This window comes from Myodes glareolus, chromosome 21, assembly GCF_982192425.1.
Source record: "Myodes glareolus chromosome 21, mMyoGla1.1, whole genome shotgun sequence".
In the NCBI taxonomy this organism is placed as follows: domain Eukaryota; kingdom Metazoa; phylum Chordata; class Mammalia; order Rodentia; family Cricetidae; genus Myodes; species Myodes glareolus.
This window is the reverse complement of record NC_142046.1, coordinates 20776736-20791020: the sequence shown is the minus strand read 5'-3', so window position 1 is coordinate 20791020 and position 14285 is coordinate 20776736. Positions and strand designations below refer to the sequence as shown.

Genomic DNA, 14285 nt, shown 5'->3' with positions numbered 1-14285 from the left:
TGGTTCAGCCAGCATCTGGTGCAGTCAGAAGATACACATACGGTGTACTTAGACTCTTGGTCCAAAGCTTCCACTCTGCAGAAGTGGGTGATGCTGACACCAAGGCAGCAGCTGGGGCAGGAACTGCAAGAGCGAGCTCTCAGAGATGGCATCACAGCTTAGTAAGTGTGCTTGTTGCCGTATCTGAAGACCTGAGCTGACAGTATTCTAGTTCTCTGACTTCCATGTGAACGCAACTGTGCACACTAACAAACAAACTCTGGAGGGGTTGGGGCCGGTGCAAGCTCCAACATGAACTCTCTCTCTGGACCAGCGTGGAGGCGTGGGAATAAAGACACAACTCACATGACTTTATCCGGAGGGAGATTCTTAGTGATCCCTCATGAAATCCTGAGTTTACATCCTGAAATTTTTTCTGTGTTTATTTTCTAAACAGCCTTTATACCAAAACATAAACTGAGGAGGAAATTTATTAGCATTGTTTCCTAGGTAACCAGGTGAATGGCTTTAGTTACGTCTACACCTTTGACCACACCTCTCTGTGCCCATTTTGTCACATCTCCCTATCTTCCTGCTCTGTATACCAGCTCTGTCACGTAGGCCTGAATTAGCATCTCTATCCCAGGCATCCTCCAAACTACAAAGGAGCAGAACAACATCCTGACCCTTTGTTAGGGTAGCGACAGCCTGTCTGGAAGGCTACCTCAGGTGCCAACTATGGCTTCAGAGCCTGGCTGCCATACCATATAGAAATATGGGCCTTCATGGAGGAACACTTGTTACTGTTGCAAAGAACTCTGGGTTTGGTTTCCAGCACTCACATGATAGTTCATAACTATCCATAACTCTGGTTCCTGGGGATCTGATGCCCTTTCCTGACCTCCACCAGCACCAGGCATACATGTGGTATACAGACATACATGCAGACAAAACATCAAAGCATTCATACACATAGAATGAGCTCACTTTTTAAGTGAGTTCTGGTTTGGGTTTGATGGTATCCTTTCTTCTCCCCTTCAGACAGGGTCCCTATTTAGACCAGGTGGCCTTGAACTCAGATCCCCTGCCTCTGCCTCCTGACTTCTGGGATTAACTGGCTGTTGTGCTACGCTCAACAATGATGCTCATCTTTAATCCTAGAACTCAGGGGGTAGAAGCAGGTAGATCTCTGAGTTCAAGGTTAGCCTGGTTTGCACAGTGACTTCCAAGACAGTCAAGGCTACCATACTGGCAGCCGCAGCCCTCGTCTGAGGAAGGAGAGGAAGAAAGAAAGAAAAGTCAGCTCTGGGAGTTTGGAGAGGTAGCTCAGCAGCTAAGAGCACTTGCTGCTCTGGCAGGGGACCTGAGCTCCGTTCTAGCACCTACAGGGCCGTTTATAGCCATCTGTAAACACCAGTTCCAAGGGCTCTAATGTCTTCTGGCCACGAGGCACACATGCAAGTAAAACACCCATATACATAAGGTAAAGTAAAAAATGTCAAGTCTTTAAGCGAGGTCTGTGTGAGAAAGTATGGAGAGGGCCCTGGAGAAACTGCTGTCACTAGCTGGAAGGTGAGGTTCCTACGGGGGTGTGGCAGGGGGGCTCCTTCCAAGTAGGAAAACAGCTCAGCAGTGCTGAGGAAACCAACACTCAGCCACTGTGGGGCAAGGGCTGAAGGCTCTGGGCTTAGGTTCTCAGAACACAGGTTACAAAGGCCAGCTGAATCTTCACATCAAGGTCCAGGGAAATAGGGCCAGTGTCTGGTGAGCTGATTCCCTTGGTCCTGCTCAGTGGGCTAGGCAAGGCTACACCTGTGTGAAGATGGCAAAGGTCCAGGTTCTGACCTACCACCCTAACCCACCAACTAGTTCCTCAGCTCCGCGTGCAGCCTGACCCTCAGGAAGACACTAGACCTTCGGTGACATATCCAGATCAGGTGGTCCCACATTGTCACAGGATCCTTTTTCTATTCTATCCCAGGTAAGGACACTTAGGGTTAGTTCCCAGGCTGCCATTTCAATCCTGAAGTAAAGAGCACTGTGCAGGAGCAGAGAAAGCCAGAATTATCAGGAAAACCAGAAATACGCAGGAAGCCACATATTCAAAACAGCCCATTGGGCAAAGGATGGGCAACCGGGCACACCAGAGATCACAATTCAGAAGAATCATTTGCATCTCAGTATAGTGGGGGGAGGGGAACTCTGGGAAGACTCTTTTTGTTACACAGTGTAAGCCAGAAGAGATCAGAAGAACAGGCTGCGGACAGAATTCCAGAGGAAGCCTAGGAAAACCTCAAGGGAGGTAGGTCAGCTTTGCAATCTATACCCGATGGGCCTACAGTGTGCAGAAGGGGCCTGTGTCGTGCCGCTTGGGTCTGCGCACTCCTTGGATGACTACTCCAGGCTGAGACGGGAAACGTGAATTGTAGCAGTCTTCCACGTAGTATGCTGCCGGACCTGGGGTTCGGGCTGCAGAGAAAGTGAGCTGACCCTAGTCCTTACCACCGCATCATCCCCATGCACCCCAAGCCCCACTCCACCCTCAGGCAGACCAAGCCTCTTTTCCTAGGCCTCCTTACAGGAGCTGACCCAGGAGGCAAACGCTGGGGAGCGACTCATGGAAAAGGCGGGTGAACGTGTGCTCTGCATACGGAACCCAGGAAGGATGTTATAGGTGTTAGGGCTGGGTCGTTTCTCGCCAGAGGACCGTGAGGCAGTCATGAGTGGAACATAGGTAGAAGGACCTCGAGCTCGAAGCATCCCTGGACGTAAATGACTCTCTGGTATCTTGACAACGGAGCGGTGTCGGCGTCCAAAGCTGAAGGCCGGGAAGGCAGGCTGGCTCAGAGGCCTGTACTCGGCGGGTGATGGCCACTGTGAGGAGTCAGAAAGCAACCTGGGGCTGCAGCCTCTTTGCTCAGCTTTACCCTCCAGACCTGACCTGTGTTTTTGTGTTTGATTCTCAGGGTCAGCCCATCACCAGGCCCAGCCATGTAGCTTCTCCCTCAAGCCTTTCTCACAAGCTCCCTGACCCCTCCTTTCCTCGCCCTCCTCACCTGCAACACCCCCATCTTCCACAAGGCGTCCCCTAAACATCTTCTCCCACCCTTCCTCTACCTGGCCCCACACAGAGTCTACCTTTCTCTCTTGGTTGAAGTCGGTCTTCTGCAAGAAGGGACTTTCACTTTGGAACCACAAGGTCTGCCATGCCCTGCGGCCACCACCCTCTGCAGTAGGGTGGATAGTTGGTGGGGAGGTCTTCGGGGCAGGAGGCCCCCATTCCCCAGGTATAGGCAGGGTTGTGGGAACATGCACCTCGGCCAGAGTACTTGCAGCCTATGCTGTAATGGGGATGTGGAGAGGACTCCCGCAGAGACGCACTGGGCACCTCATACGCGGTGGGACCAGGGACATCCAGGTCAGTCAGGATCGGAGGGCGTCGTTCCAGAACTGGTACGAAAAGCAAACTCTAGACCCATTTCTTCCCCAAAAGTTGCTTTCCTCTTATCCCTCCCCATACTGGCCTGAGACAGGAGTGAGGTAGCCGAGAATCTCACTCACACAGCTCCTTCAGGGTCCCTGTGCAGAAAGCTGCGGACTCTTTGGGAACACCCATTCTGAAGCCACTTGGGGCCCTCTTTGCCTTTGGGGGCCACATCTCATCACAGGCTGCCTCAAGCTCCTGGTCCCACCATAGAACAGCAGCCTCCGGCCTGCAAGGAATCCAACAACCACTGTCCACCTGTCTTATAGTGGCCTTTCCACCCGAGTCCCCGCTTATCCACCATCCTCTGAAATTACTGCGTGGGATGAAGAGGTTGCTGACTCAGGGGCCCCCGGGTCCAGTGTTTGCCTCCATTGATGTAAAAATTTGCCAGGAATTTCACAGCCTTCTGGTCAAAATTCATTCTGGGTCTTGGGGTTCTCTTGCTAGAGGGCACTGCTGGGCTCTGTGACCTCACTGTTGGATCATGCCCCTCCCCTCTGTTGCTGGGAGCTCCCTAGGAAAAGAACATTGTCCAGATCAGGAGGGGCTCCCTTACAGGGTCTCCATCCTCTGCCCTCTCACTACCTGCTGAAACCGTCACCCAGGTCAGCTTTGGTCCAGGCGGGCTCTAACCTGTCCCAACCCTTTTTCCCTCTCCTGGGAGCTCGTCTCCTCTAGCAGTACTTTTGGGGGGTCTGGGGCCCCACGCTAGGGGACCAGGGGGCAGGGCATGTGAGTACCATGCCAAGTCCTGCAGCATGGCTAGGTGTGTGAGTGAGGACCTGGTAATCGGAGAAAGACAGTCAGGAGGAAGAAGAAGAGCTGCTGCCCCCGGAGCCAATCCTGGCACGGGGAAACAAAGCAGAGTAACTCTGGCCTGGCTTCAGGATCAGGCCAGTTCAGTCAAGGCTAGTTATAAGCGCTTGTCTTCTGCCTCTGCCTGCAGGTATGGCGGCCAGAAGGCCAGAATGTATTAGACGAACTGGGTTGTGCCTAGATGATATATATACAAAGGATTACTGAGTCCGAAGGAGCAAGACCCCACCTGGGCTATAAGGCCCTTGCAGAGTGCCCTCTGCCATTGACTGGTCTGACTGTCCCAGCCCTTCCCAGGCAGGGCTCAGACAATTAATACCTTATCCACAAAGCCTCCCCCAGCCCTCTTCTATCAGGACCGGGCCTTTCTGGAGGCCCTTCCTGAACGCTCCCTTTAGCACTGGCCCTGACTGGCACTCTTCTGAATAGATGGATGGAGACATGAGGAAACAAGTTTCATTTGGACAAAGGGAGCCTTCTCCTGCATTGTGCAGTGTCCGTTGAGAACACAATTGATGGTGTTAAGGTACCTGGTGTGTAGGGTCCTGCAGAAGCATTTGTTGCCGTTTAGGCGACTCCAGTTCCTCCCTGCAATAAATACTGCTGTGGGGATATAGATGGCTCAGTAAGTAAAGTACCTTCCGTGCCATCATAACACCCTAAGTTGCATGCCCAGTGTCCATATAAAATCCAGGTGTGTGCCTCTGCAACCCCAGCACCAGGGAGATAGAGGAGGAGGATGCCTAGAGTTCATCGTCCAGCCAGTCGAGCTGAACTGCCACACTGCAAGTTCTGGGAGACAAACCATATTTCAAAAACAAAACAAAACAAAACAAACAAAAACAAATGAGGGCGTGGAGCAATTGAGGAAGAATCCCAACATCAGCCTCTGGCCTCTAGAATACACACTCATACTGCTGTGGAGCTGGGCATGGTGGCCTACACCTGTAATCCCAGCCCTTGGGAGGCTGCGGCAAGACTGTGGCTACAAGTTCAAGGACAGCTTGGGCTATACAGCAAGCAAGAAAACAGACGTAGCTGTGATGGTGTCAAACATGTAACTTTTCATGATTTCATATGTATGTATGTTTTGCCTACATGCATGTATGTGTGCCACATGCAAACCTGGTGATGTGGAGGTCTGTAAAGGACATCAGATTTGCCTAGAAGTAGAGTTACATTTGGCTGTGAAACCACCATGTGGATGCTGGGAATTGAACCCGGATCTTCTACAAGATCAACAAGTACTCTTAGCTGCTAAGACATCTCTGGTCCCCGCCACAACCACCATGGATCTTTGGCTATGAGTTTCAGAGCACTCATTAGGGTCAGGGGAGCAGTGTCTTGTTTAGGCATGCTCTATAAAAGCAAATTGTTCTCCAATCAGAGACCCACGTTAGAAACTGCCATTACCAGCATATGTCAGCATTAACTTGATTCCGTACAACTGTATTCCTTTGTGATTAGAGGCTATGAGTTTGTTTTGTTGTCAAACATTTGTGTTTACATTTGCATTTTAATATGCGGGCTAATTTTTTTAAAATTTTATGATTTATTTATCTTTTATTTTATGTACATTGGTGTGAAGGTATCAGGTCCCCTGGAACTGGATTTTCAGACAGTTGTGAGCTGCCATGTGGTTGCTGGGAATTGAACTCAGGACCTCCGGAAGAGTAGTCAGTGCTCTTAACCTCTGAGTCATCTCTCCAGCCCCATGCGGGCTAATTTTTAATGTTTTATTTCATAAGATTTTTTAAAAGATTTTTTTCAATGAGACTGTTAAGCAATTACATGAATTTACTTAGGTTTGTTTTTGTTTTTGTTTGTTTGGTTTGGTTTGGTTTTATTTTTTTGAGACAGAATTTCTCTGTGTAACATCCCTGGCTGTCCTGAAACTCACTTTGTATACCAGGCTAGCCCTGAACTCACAGAGATCTGCCTGCCTCTGCCTCCCGAGTACTGGGATTAAAGGCCTGTGCCTCCACCGCCCAGGTTATTTTTGTTTTTTTAGGACAAGGCTTTTCTGTGTAGCCCTGACTGTCCTGAAACTCAAATCTGTCTGCCTCCTGAATGCTGGGATTGAAGGCATGTACCACTACTGCCCAAGCCATCTTCTACCTTTAGTATTTTTAACTCTCTCTCTCTCTCTCTCTCTCTCTCTCTCTCTCTCTCTCTCTCTCTCTCTCTCTGTGTGTGTGTGTGTGTGTGTAGGTATGTGCACTGGATTACATATGCCCACAGAGGCCAGAGGTGTTGGATTCCCCTGTAGCTAGAGTCATGATATGCCTGATGTGAGTCCTGGAAATCAAACTAGGGTCTTTTGAGAGAGTGGTCTTAACCTCTGAGCCATCTCTCTAGCCCTTCACAAGTCTTTTTTGTGCACTTACCTGTTCAACAGCTATTGCAAAGTTTAGTCTCCTTCTATCATTGTTTATGCTGATTTGACATGGAGTAGAAGCTGCTAATTTTTCCCTTTATGTTATATTCACTTGTATGGTTATAAAGTTCTTTCTATGAGCTGGGAACATAACTCAGTCTGTTTTCCACACATGCTTTCTGGACTTTGGTTTGGATCACCAGCACACACATATAACAAGCTTGTCTTGGTGGCCTGCTTGGGCCATTAAGATGGTTCAGTGGATAAAGGCACTTGCCACCCAAGCCTGACAATCTGAGTTCACGCCCCAGAACCCACATGGAAGAGATAACCAACTCCCCAAAGTAGTCCTCAGACCTCCACAGAAGTGCCATAGCACATGTGTGCACACACGATTAAAACATCGTTTTGAAAAGCAAGTGTCGGGGAAGCACTGGCCAGCCAGCCTAGTTCCATCAGTCAGCCTCAGACACCAGAGGGAGCCTGCTTTAGAAAACAGGTTGGCAGTGGTGGAGGATGCTAGAAAACGACCCTGGGCCTTGCACCTGCACACATCTGGACAGGGCTGCACATATATGCAAAAAAAGGGTTTGTTATTAAATAAGACTTTATTTGCTAAAGTGTATTAGTGGAAGTCAGAGGACAACTTTAGGGAGCAGGTTCTCTCCCTTGCTGAGTTCCTAGGGTTAAACTCCATCATCAGCCGCATGACGAGCATTCTTTACCTCTGAGCTATCTCACAAGAATTGAAGAAATCTTTTTTAAAAAAATAAATTTTTTTTGTTTATGTTTGGTGGTGTTTTGCCTGCATGTATATCTAGGAGAGGGTGTCAGAAACCCTGGAACTGGAGTTATAGACAGGTGTGTGTGAGTGGCCCTGAGAATTGAACCTAGGTCCTCTGAAAGAGCAACCAGTGCTCTTAACTACTGAGCCATCTCTCCAGCCCCAAAAGTTCTTTCTACATTTAAAAGCAGAATGAGAATTTGTTAAGTATAGAAATTAATGTCTTACTACAGGGGAACAAGCCTATTGGAGAGTCCACACAGCTGCCATCTGGGAAGCCTGACTCAGTGCTGACTTCATCGGTGGAGAAGGACTAGGGTAAAGAGCATCACCATGAAGCAGAGACTGCCTGTCAGTGGGTCTTGGCCCACCCCTTCCCGATTCTGGCCCACCCCTTTTCGATTCTAGCCCCTGAGCTCTGGGTGAGTGGGCTTCCTTCTAGGATGCCCTGCCTTGCTTCCTACCTGGTCTTTGAACCAGAAATGCTGTGAGAATGGGAGCACACACAGGGTTAACAGATGGCTGGGTCCATAATGCTGGCCCCTTCACAATGGTTACCAGGCAACAGGTCTCTTTTCAGGGAAGAGGTGGACACAGAAAGGGCTGAACCAGCAAGGGCGGAGTCAAAGCAAAATGACAGCTACTCAGAAACACAACCTCTTCACTCCAGAACCCCACTACATCCCTGGGTAAGAGCTGGGAGCTCGACAGAGAGGGGCTGGGGCTGGGAAAGAGGGCTGAGCAGTAGGGCTGGGGTTTAGCCTGGACTCCAGGAGGCTGAGGACCAATGCCGAAGAGATTCAAAGCCAGGGTTACCAACGAGAGGACTCGAGACCACCAGGGTTGAAGAGCTCTAGGACGAGAGAACTCTGAGGTGGAGCTGCAGATGAAAGCCTAGGCCTTGCCTTTCCCTGTGGCCTCAACCTGAATGCAGTACTAGGTGGCCGGTTTGTCTTTCAAGGCCAAACGATCTGGCAGCAACTGGATAAGCAAATGCTGGACTTCCTCTCCGTAGGAAGAGGTGATTTAGAGATGGAGTAAGTTTAGTTCAGTTAAAAACAAAAACAGACAACGTATTGCCCAGGGGGAGGGTGCCTGGCAAGCATATGCAAAGTCTTGGATCTGAGCTCCAGCACTGCAAAATAAATAATAAAAACCTCCAAAGAAAGTGTGTGTGCATACCTGCCCAGACCCAAGTGCAACATGGGACATAAAATAGGGAAAAAAAACTGAATGACCTATACCGCCTTTCAATGCTGATCACTGTTGGAAGCATCAATGGGGTGAGGGAGATTGTTGAGAATGGCCGGGTGCCGGGTTGGAGAGATGGCTCTGCTGTTAAGAACACTTGCTGGTCTTGCAGAGAACGGAGGTTCAGTTCTCAGCATCCACATGGTGGCTTCACAACAACCCATAACTCCAGTTCCAGGGCATCCATCACCCTCTTCTGACTTCCACGGGCACTAGACACACATGTGGTCCACACACATACATGCAGGCAAAGCACGTATACACATGAATGAGAGACTTGCTGGGTGTATGGGTTCACTGTGAACAACAATCTGATAGTAGTGATGGAAGTGCAGAACTGGCGCCTCGTCAGACTTGACTGCCCGGAGCCCTAGGCTGCTTCCATTACCTTCATCTAAGTGAGCAGAGATCAGGAAACCAGGAGTGGCACCTCCCCTGCTTCTCTCCACAGCTATGCTGGTTTCTATCCTCAACTGCGCTACCAGGTGGGGAACACCTATGGCCGCACCACGGCGCAGTTGCTCACGGATCCCAGCGTACAGAAGAGCCCCTGCTCTGTTCTGTCACCTATGTCCAAGCCCAAGTTCATCGAGGACTTCAGTAAATCTAAGCCACCATGGATTCCCTGCAGGGACCTGACAACGCCTTACATCCCCCACTATACCAGTGAGCTTCAGGTCCAGGGTGGGGCCCCATCCAGCCCTGCCTCCACTGGGGCTCCACCCTCCTTCCTATATGGCTCAAAAGCTGCCCTGTTTGCACAGGTCTGAAACCCTACAAGAATTTTGAGATCCTGGGCCAGCCCCCACGCCAGGAGGTGGACACCCAGGGGCCACCACAGGTAGAGAACATATCCAGACAAGTTTCACTGCCTGCAGACTTCATGCCTTATCCTCCCTACCCACCATTCCCTCCAGGCAGAAAGGCAGAAGCTAGAGACCTAGGACATCCAGGTCTATTGTTGGCATATGGGGAAGAGACCTGGAAGAATGCGGCACCTATTCAGGAGAGCCCAGGGAGGTACCAGGTAAGTGGAGACATCCTGGCATGGGTCCTCTTGTCTCCAATACACACTCGGATGCAAGCTGCATAATTTGCGCTTCCCTGTTTCAGCTTTACCACTGCAGGAGGGATGAGTACCTGCCTCCACATCCCCCGCAGGAGACACTAGATGTAGGCAGGTTCCAGCGACTACCCCAGCTAGACCACCCCAACCTAATCCAACGCAAGGCCATCTCAGGTATGTGCTGGGTGCCTGAACTCTTCCCTGTGAGGTTCCAAGGGTCCAGAGGAGATGGTGAGAATAACAGGGTTTGCCCCCTGGGCTCCTTCCTACCCTGAGAATAGGGTTTGGCTTCACACTTAACTCTTTTTACCTTGAGCCAGCCTAGGTGCTCCCTGTGAGGAGCTAAGTTTGGCCCCAAGAGTCAGCAACCAACCTTTAGGGATGGATGGAAGGCAGCCAGGGAAGAACCCTGACATCCACCCATCTCCAGGCTATGCTGGCTTTGTCCCCCGGTTTGCCTGGGTGATGGGGATGAATTACCGTGATGGAGTCACACAAGCTATGGATGAGTTTGACAAGAACCAGGTAGGGAAAACATGGGCCTAGTCTGAGGTGGCTCGGCTAGTTTTGCTTCCACTCCCACCTGTAAGCATCCATTCCCAGGGGTCATCCTTAAGGCCCTTTGTTGGGGCTTGGGGTCTGTTCACATCCTAACAAGGTCTGATTCCCTACCCTGGTAAGGTGGGGGGGGTCAGTCAGATGGGTCACCAGTGTGGCAGACAGGACCTGTCAGCACGTATTCATTTTCTCCAGTTTAGGTTCAGACACCCAGTCTGTGCTCTGGGTGAAAGGCTGCCCAGGACCCACTGGCCAAACACCACCATCTACCGAAACCAAGGCCTGATTCCTTTTTACATGGGCTTCATCCCATGTGAGTACATTCCCAGCCAGAGGCCCAATACCCACTTCAGAAGGACAGGATCATACTACACACTGAACCTATGACAGGATCAGAAGGCTAGGGGTTCTATGTTACCAGCCACATTTGCTGATAATCAGCTGTCAGCCTACTGACCAGAGTCCCAGTTTTGTCTTGGATTAACTACACAGTCAGTCTGGGGCCCACAGGACTTTCCCATTAAAACCCCCAAGGCCAATAAGGTTCCTCCGTGCCTATTTATCTACCACAAGATGTAGATAGAGAAGCCGCTGTTCATAGCCTGTACTGACCTCTCCACTGCGTTGGACTTTCTCCCTTGCAGCCATGCAGGACAACTACGCACTGACTTTCGGTAATAGCACCCGAAAAGCCTATCAGAAGGAACTGGAGAGGCGAAGCCACACACTATGAATTGCTTTAATGGTGGTATATCTGAACAAGTGATGTCAGGACAGGACAGCAAATGCACAGTGGACATGGCTAGCAGACAGATGTGAATGAATAAAGAGTTCACACTGCTCCCATGCTGTAGCTGCTTCCGACAGCTCTAGGCCACCTCCTCCTCAGCCTCCTCCTCAAACTCGCCCTCCTCCTCAGCTGTGGCGTCCTGGTACTGCTGGTACTCAGACACCAGGTCGTTCATGTTACTCTCAGCCTCAGTGAACTCCATCTCATCCATGCCCTCACCCGTGTACCAGTGCAGGAAGGCCTTGCGTCGGAACATGGCTGTGAACTGCTCAGAGATGCGTTTGAACAGCTCTTGAATGGCAGTGCTGTTGCCGATGAAGGTGGCGGACATTTTTAGGCCCCGAGGTGGAATGTCACAGACAGCTGTTTTCACATTGTTGGGGATCCACTCAACAAAGTAGCTGCTGTTCTTGTTCTGGACGTTAAGCATCTGTTCATCCACCTCCTTCATAGACATGCGGCCCCTGAACACGGCAGCCACTGTCAAGTAGCGCCCATGGCGGGGATCACAGGCGGCCATCATGTTCTTGGCATCGAACATCTGTTGAGTGAGCTCAGGAACTGTCAGGGCTCGGTACTGCTGGCTGCCCCGGCTGGTCAAGGGGGCAAAGCCAGGCATGAAGAAGTGCAGCCGAGGGAAGGGCACCATATTTACAGCCAGCTTCCGTAGGTCAGCATTTAGCTGGCCAGGGAATCGCAGGCAAGTGGTTACCCCACTCATGGTGGCGGACACTAGATGGTTCAGGTCACCGTAAGTGGGTGTGGTCAGCTTTAGGGTTCTGAAACAAATGTCATAGAGTGCTTCGTTATCAATGCAATAGGTCTCATCTGTGTTTTCAACGAGCTGGTGAACTGAAAGGGTGGCATTGTAAGGCTCAACCACTGTGTCCGACACCTTGGGGGAAGGGACCACACTGAAGGTGTTCATGATTCTGTCCGGGTACTCCTCCCGGATCTTGCTGATAAGGAGGGTACCCATCCCAGAACCAGTCCCCCCACCCAGGGAGTGGGTCAGCTGGAAGCCCTGCAGGCAATCACAGCTCTCGGCTTCCTTCCTCACAACGTCCAACACCGAGTCAACCAGCTCTGCTCCTTCTGTGTAGTGCCCCTTGGCCCAGTTGTTCCCAGCCCCACTCTGACCTGTAAAAGAAAACAACTGGTCACTAACTAGGTATGTGCCAAAGACAAACAGTGTGAGATTGTCACCTCTAAAAGTGAACAGACCCTTTAAGTGACACCAAAGCAATCTACCACGTTAAAAAAAAAAAAAAAAAAGACGAACACCAGAGCTAGACAGTAAGACAGTAAACACTTTCCCAGGCAGCTCTGCCAATATTCAAGGGCAGCACAGGGACCCCTGCCACCAGGTTAGGTTTGCTCACACTCTACCAGCAACTAGGCTACTGGCAGACAGACCTTTCTCCCAAAGCTGCTTTCGACCAAGGGATTGAGTAACTCAGAGAGCAGGAAAGTGTTACACCTGGGCAGCTAGTCAGCAGAGACTTTTAGGTCAGCCCCTTGACCTTTGAGCGTCAGGGTTAGCAAGCTCCGCCCATACCCCCTACCGCACTCACCGAAGACGAAGTTATCAGGTCTGAAGATCTGCCCGAAGGGCCCGGAGCGCACTGAGTCCATGGTGCCGGGCTCCAAGTCCACAAGCACGGCACGGGGCACATACTTGCCACCTGGTGGGACAGGGGATCGTCAAGCGTGGTCAAACCGGAGGAGAGGTCGGGAGGACGGAAGGGCAGAAGTCTTACCGGTGGCCTCGTTGTAGTACACGTTGATACGCTCCAGCTGGAGGTCGCTATCTCCGTGGTACGTGCCGGTGGGATCAATGCCATGCTCGTCGCTGATCACCTCCCAGAACTGCAAGGGACTCGGGCGTTAGCTGAGTCACGGCGGCCGGTGCGCTCCAAGGCAGCCCCGCCCCGGATGGGTGCGGCAGGCCCTTCCCCCCACTCCACCCCACTCCCGTCTCCAAAGTGCCCGGGCGACGGATCCCTAGGGCCGCGCACGGTCCGCCCCCACCGCCCCCACCCACCAGCTCTACGTCCCGGCCCGGAGTACGCCGGTAACCAGGAGGCAGTGAGGGTGCCGCCGCTTCCGCCATCTTCCCCGGCTGACCGTACCGCAGGCGGCCGTCCCCGCAAAACCCTAGCCGCCTACCTTGGCGCCAATCTGGTTGCCGCACTGCCCAGCCTGCAGGTGCACGATCTCCCTCATGGCGGCGGCGACTGCGGAGCGACTGCAGAGGAAGAAGAAGTTGGGAGGAGCAGGCGCACAGAGTGCTACAACCGACGCTCTACCAGCACTTATATACGCCTCATAGCCCGCCTTCGCCAGCCTAGGATTGGGCTCCCAGAACGAGGCCAAGAAGCACCCTTATTTGATTGGTTATTTTTCCGTCAATCCAGTGGTCTAGGGCCCGCCTTCCCAGCGATATACACTCTTTATTGGTCAGTCCTGACTAGGGTTCTCCCTATCACAATCCCCGCCCTGGCGCCGCAGTGCTTAACTCATTGGGTGTTTCAAATGATTGATTTGCAGTCCCATTGGCTGCTTCATGGGAGCACGCCAAAGCCTGACACTATTGGCTGCGCTGGTTTGGCGTCCTGGTAACCGCCGCAGTGCAGCGCGCGGGCGGGACGTGGAAAGCAAGCTTCCGCCCGAGAGGGCGGGGGCGTCTTTTTAGAGTTTTGTGGGCTCGGTTTGGTTTGAGGATCCGGGTGCGCTACTGGGGAGAGAAAGTGCCCATGGCATTGCGGTGCGGGACACATTGCAGTCCAGCTTTGGGACTTTCAAGATGAGGCGGATTGCAGCCGTGAAACAGCAACAATAATAGGATCCGGTGGAGGCGCTGGGTCCTCCCGGGACGCACTGGGCAGGCGCGGGGTCTGTTTGTTCCCGGGAGAGCCCTCCCTCCGCCCCTTCGGCTCCGCTCCGTGTTGTGGAAACCAGTTGGCCTGGAGCCTGTCTCCTTGGAGCCTTCGCTCCAAGTGCACGCAGAGCTACATGGAAACTGCAGGGCCAGGCATGCCTGGCCATGACTCTATGAGAGGGAAAAACAAACAAACAAACGGACAGAAGTAAAATTAAGTTCCTGCCCTGTAATGAATCGCTTAGAGAACAATAAGTTTATATATTTCAGTAAGTTTTTTTTTTTTCCTGTTGTCA

The 14285-nt window shown here is 51.7% G+C and overlaps 3 protein-coding genes across 9 annotated transcripts; 1 reads left to right on the top strand and 2 right to left on the bottom strand.

Annotated features, from left to right (window-relative positions):
- Positions 1 to 2062: 2062 nt before the first annotated feature.
- On the bottom strand, positions 2063 to 3976 carry Stpg3 (sperm-tail PG-rich repeat containing 3). The gene is made up of 6 exons (XM_048425971.3): positions 3781 to 3976; positions 3541 to 3692; positions 3295 to 3429; positions 3118 to 3206; positions 2559 to 2853; positions 2063 to 2448 (listed from the first exon to the last, which is right to left on the bottom strand). The coding sequence occupies exons 1-6, from the start codon at positions 3885 to 3887 to the stop codon at positions 2315 to 2317; spliced, it is 912 nt and encodes a 303-aa protein (XP_048281928.1). The 5' UTR covers positions 3888 to 3976; the 3' UTR covers positions 2063 to 2314.
- On the top strand, positions 3957 to 11164 carry Cimip2a (ciliary microtubule inner protein 2A). Of its 7 annotated transcripts, none has more exons than XM_048425968.3 (10): positions 3987 to 4071; positions 4712 to 4808; positions 7677 to 7761; positions 8024 to 8132; positions 9146 to 9360; positions 9459 to 9721; positions 9808 to 9934; positions 10191 to 10285; positions 10514 to 10631; positions 10963 to 11164. In XM_048425968.3, the coding sequence occupies exons 4-10, from the start codon at positions 8077 to 8079 to the stop codon at positions 11049 to 11051; spliced, it is 963 nt and encodes a 320-aa protein (XP_048281925.1). In that variant the 5' UTR covers positions 3987 to 4071; positions 4712 to 4808; positions 7677 to 7761; positions 8024 to 8076; the 3' UTR covers positions 11052 to 11164. The 7 variants fall into 7 exon arrangements, 6 of the variants coding, with proteins under 6 accessions (XP_048281922.1, XP_048281920.1, XP_048281925.1 ...); XM_048425966.3 differs by having other exon boundaries at positions 8012 to 8132; XR_007230352.3 differs by lacking the exon at positions 4712 to 4808 and having other exon boundaries at positions 3957 to 4071; positions 8012 to 8132; positions 10519 to 10631.
- Positions 11042 to 13432, bottom strand: Tubb4b (tubulin beta 4B class IVb). Its single transcript, XM_048425962.2, has 4 exons — positions 13278 to 13432; positions 12869 to 12977; positions 12683 to 12793; positions 11042 to 12248 (listed from the first exon to the last, which is right to left on the bottom strand). Exons 1-4 carry the CDS (start codon positions 13332 to 13334, stop codon positions 11188 to 11190), a joined length of 1338 nt encoding a protein of 445 aa, XP_048281919.1. The 5' UTR covers positions 13335 to 13432; the 3' UTR covers positions 11042 to 11187.
- Between the last annotated feature and the right edge of the window lie 853 nt (positions 13433 to 14285).

Bases quoted from the DNA above. Each gene is read 5' to 3' on its own strand.
- Cimip2a (XM_048425965.3), top strand. From the start codon at position 8,077: ATGACAGCTACTCAGAAACACAACCTCTTCACTCCAGAACCCCACTAC. The intron at 8,133-9,145 runs GTAAGAGCTGGG...TTCTCTCCACAG, and splicing joins GAACCCCACTACATCCCTGG to CTATGCTGGTTTCTATCCTC. The intron at 9,361-9,458 runs GTGAGCTTCAGG...CTGTTTGCACAG, and splicing joins TTACATCCCCCACTATACCA to GTCTGAAACCCTACAAGAAT.
- Stpg3 (XM_048425971.3), bottom strand. From the start codon at position 3,887: ATGAATTTTGACCAGAAGGCTGTGAAATTCCTGGCAAATTTTTACATC. The intron at 3,430-3,540 runs GTGAGTGAGATT...TTTTCGTACCAG, and splicing joins AGGGACCCTGAAGGAGCTGT to TTCTGGAACGACGCCCTCCG. The intron at 2,449-2,558 runs GTAAGGAGGCCT...CTTTCTCTGCAG, and splicing joins TGCCTCCTGGGTCAGCTCCT to CCCGAACCCCAGGTCCGGCA.
- Tubb4b (XM_048425962.2), bottom strand. From the start codon at position 13,334: ATGAGGGAGATCGTGCACCTGCAGGCTGGGCAGTGCGGCAACCAGATT. The intron at 12,978-13,277 runs GTAGGCGGCTAG...AGTCCCTTGCAG, and splicing joins GCAACCAGATTGGCGCCAAG to TTCTGGGAGGTGATCAGCGA. The intron at 12,249-12,682 runs GTGAGTGCGGTA...TTTCTTTTACAG, and splicing joins ACCTGATAACTTCGTCTTCG to GTCAGAGTGGGGCTGGGAAC.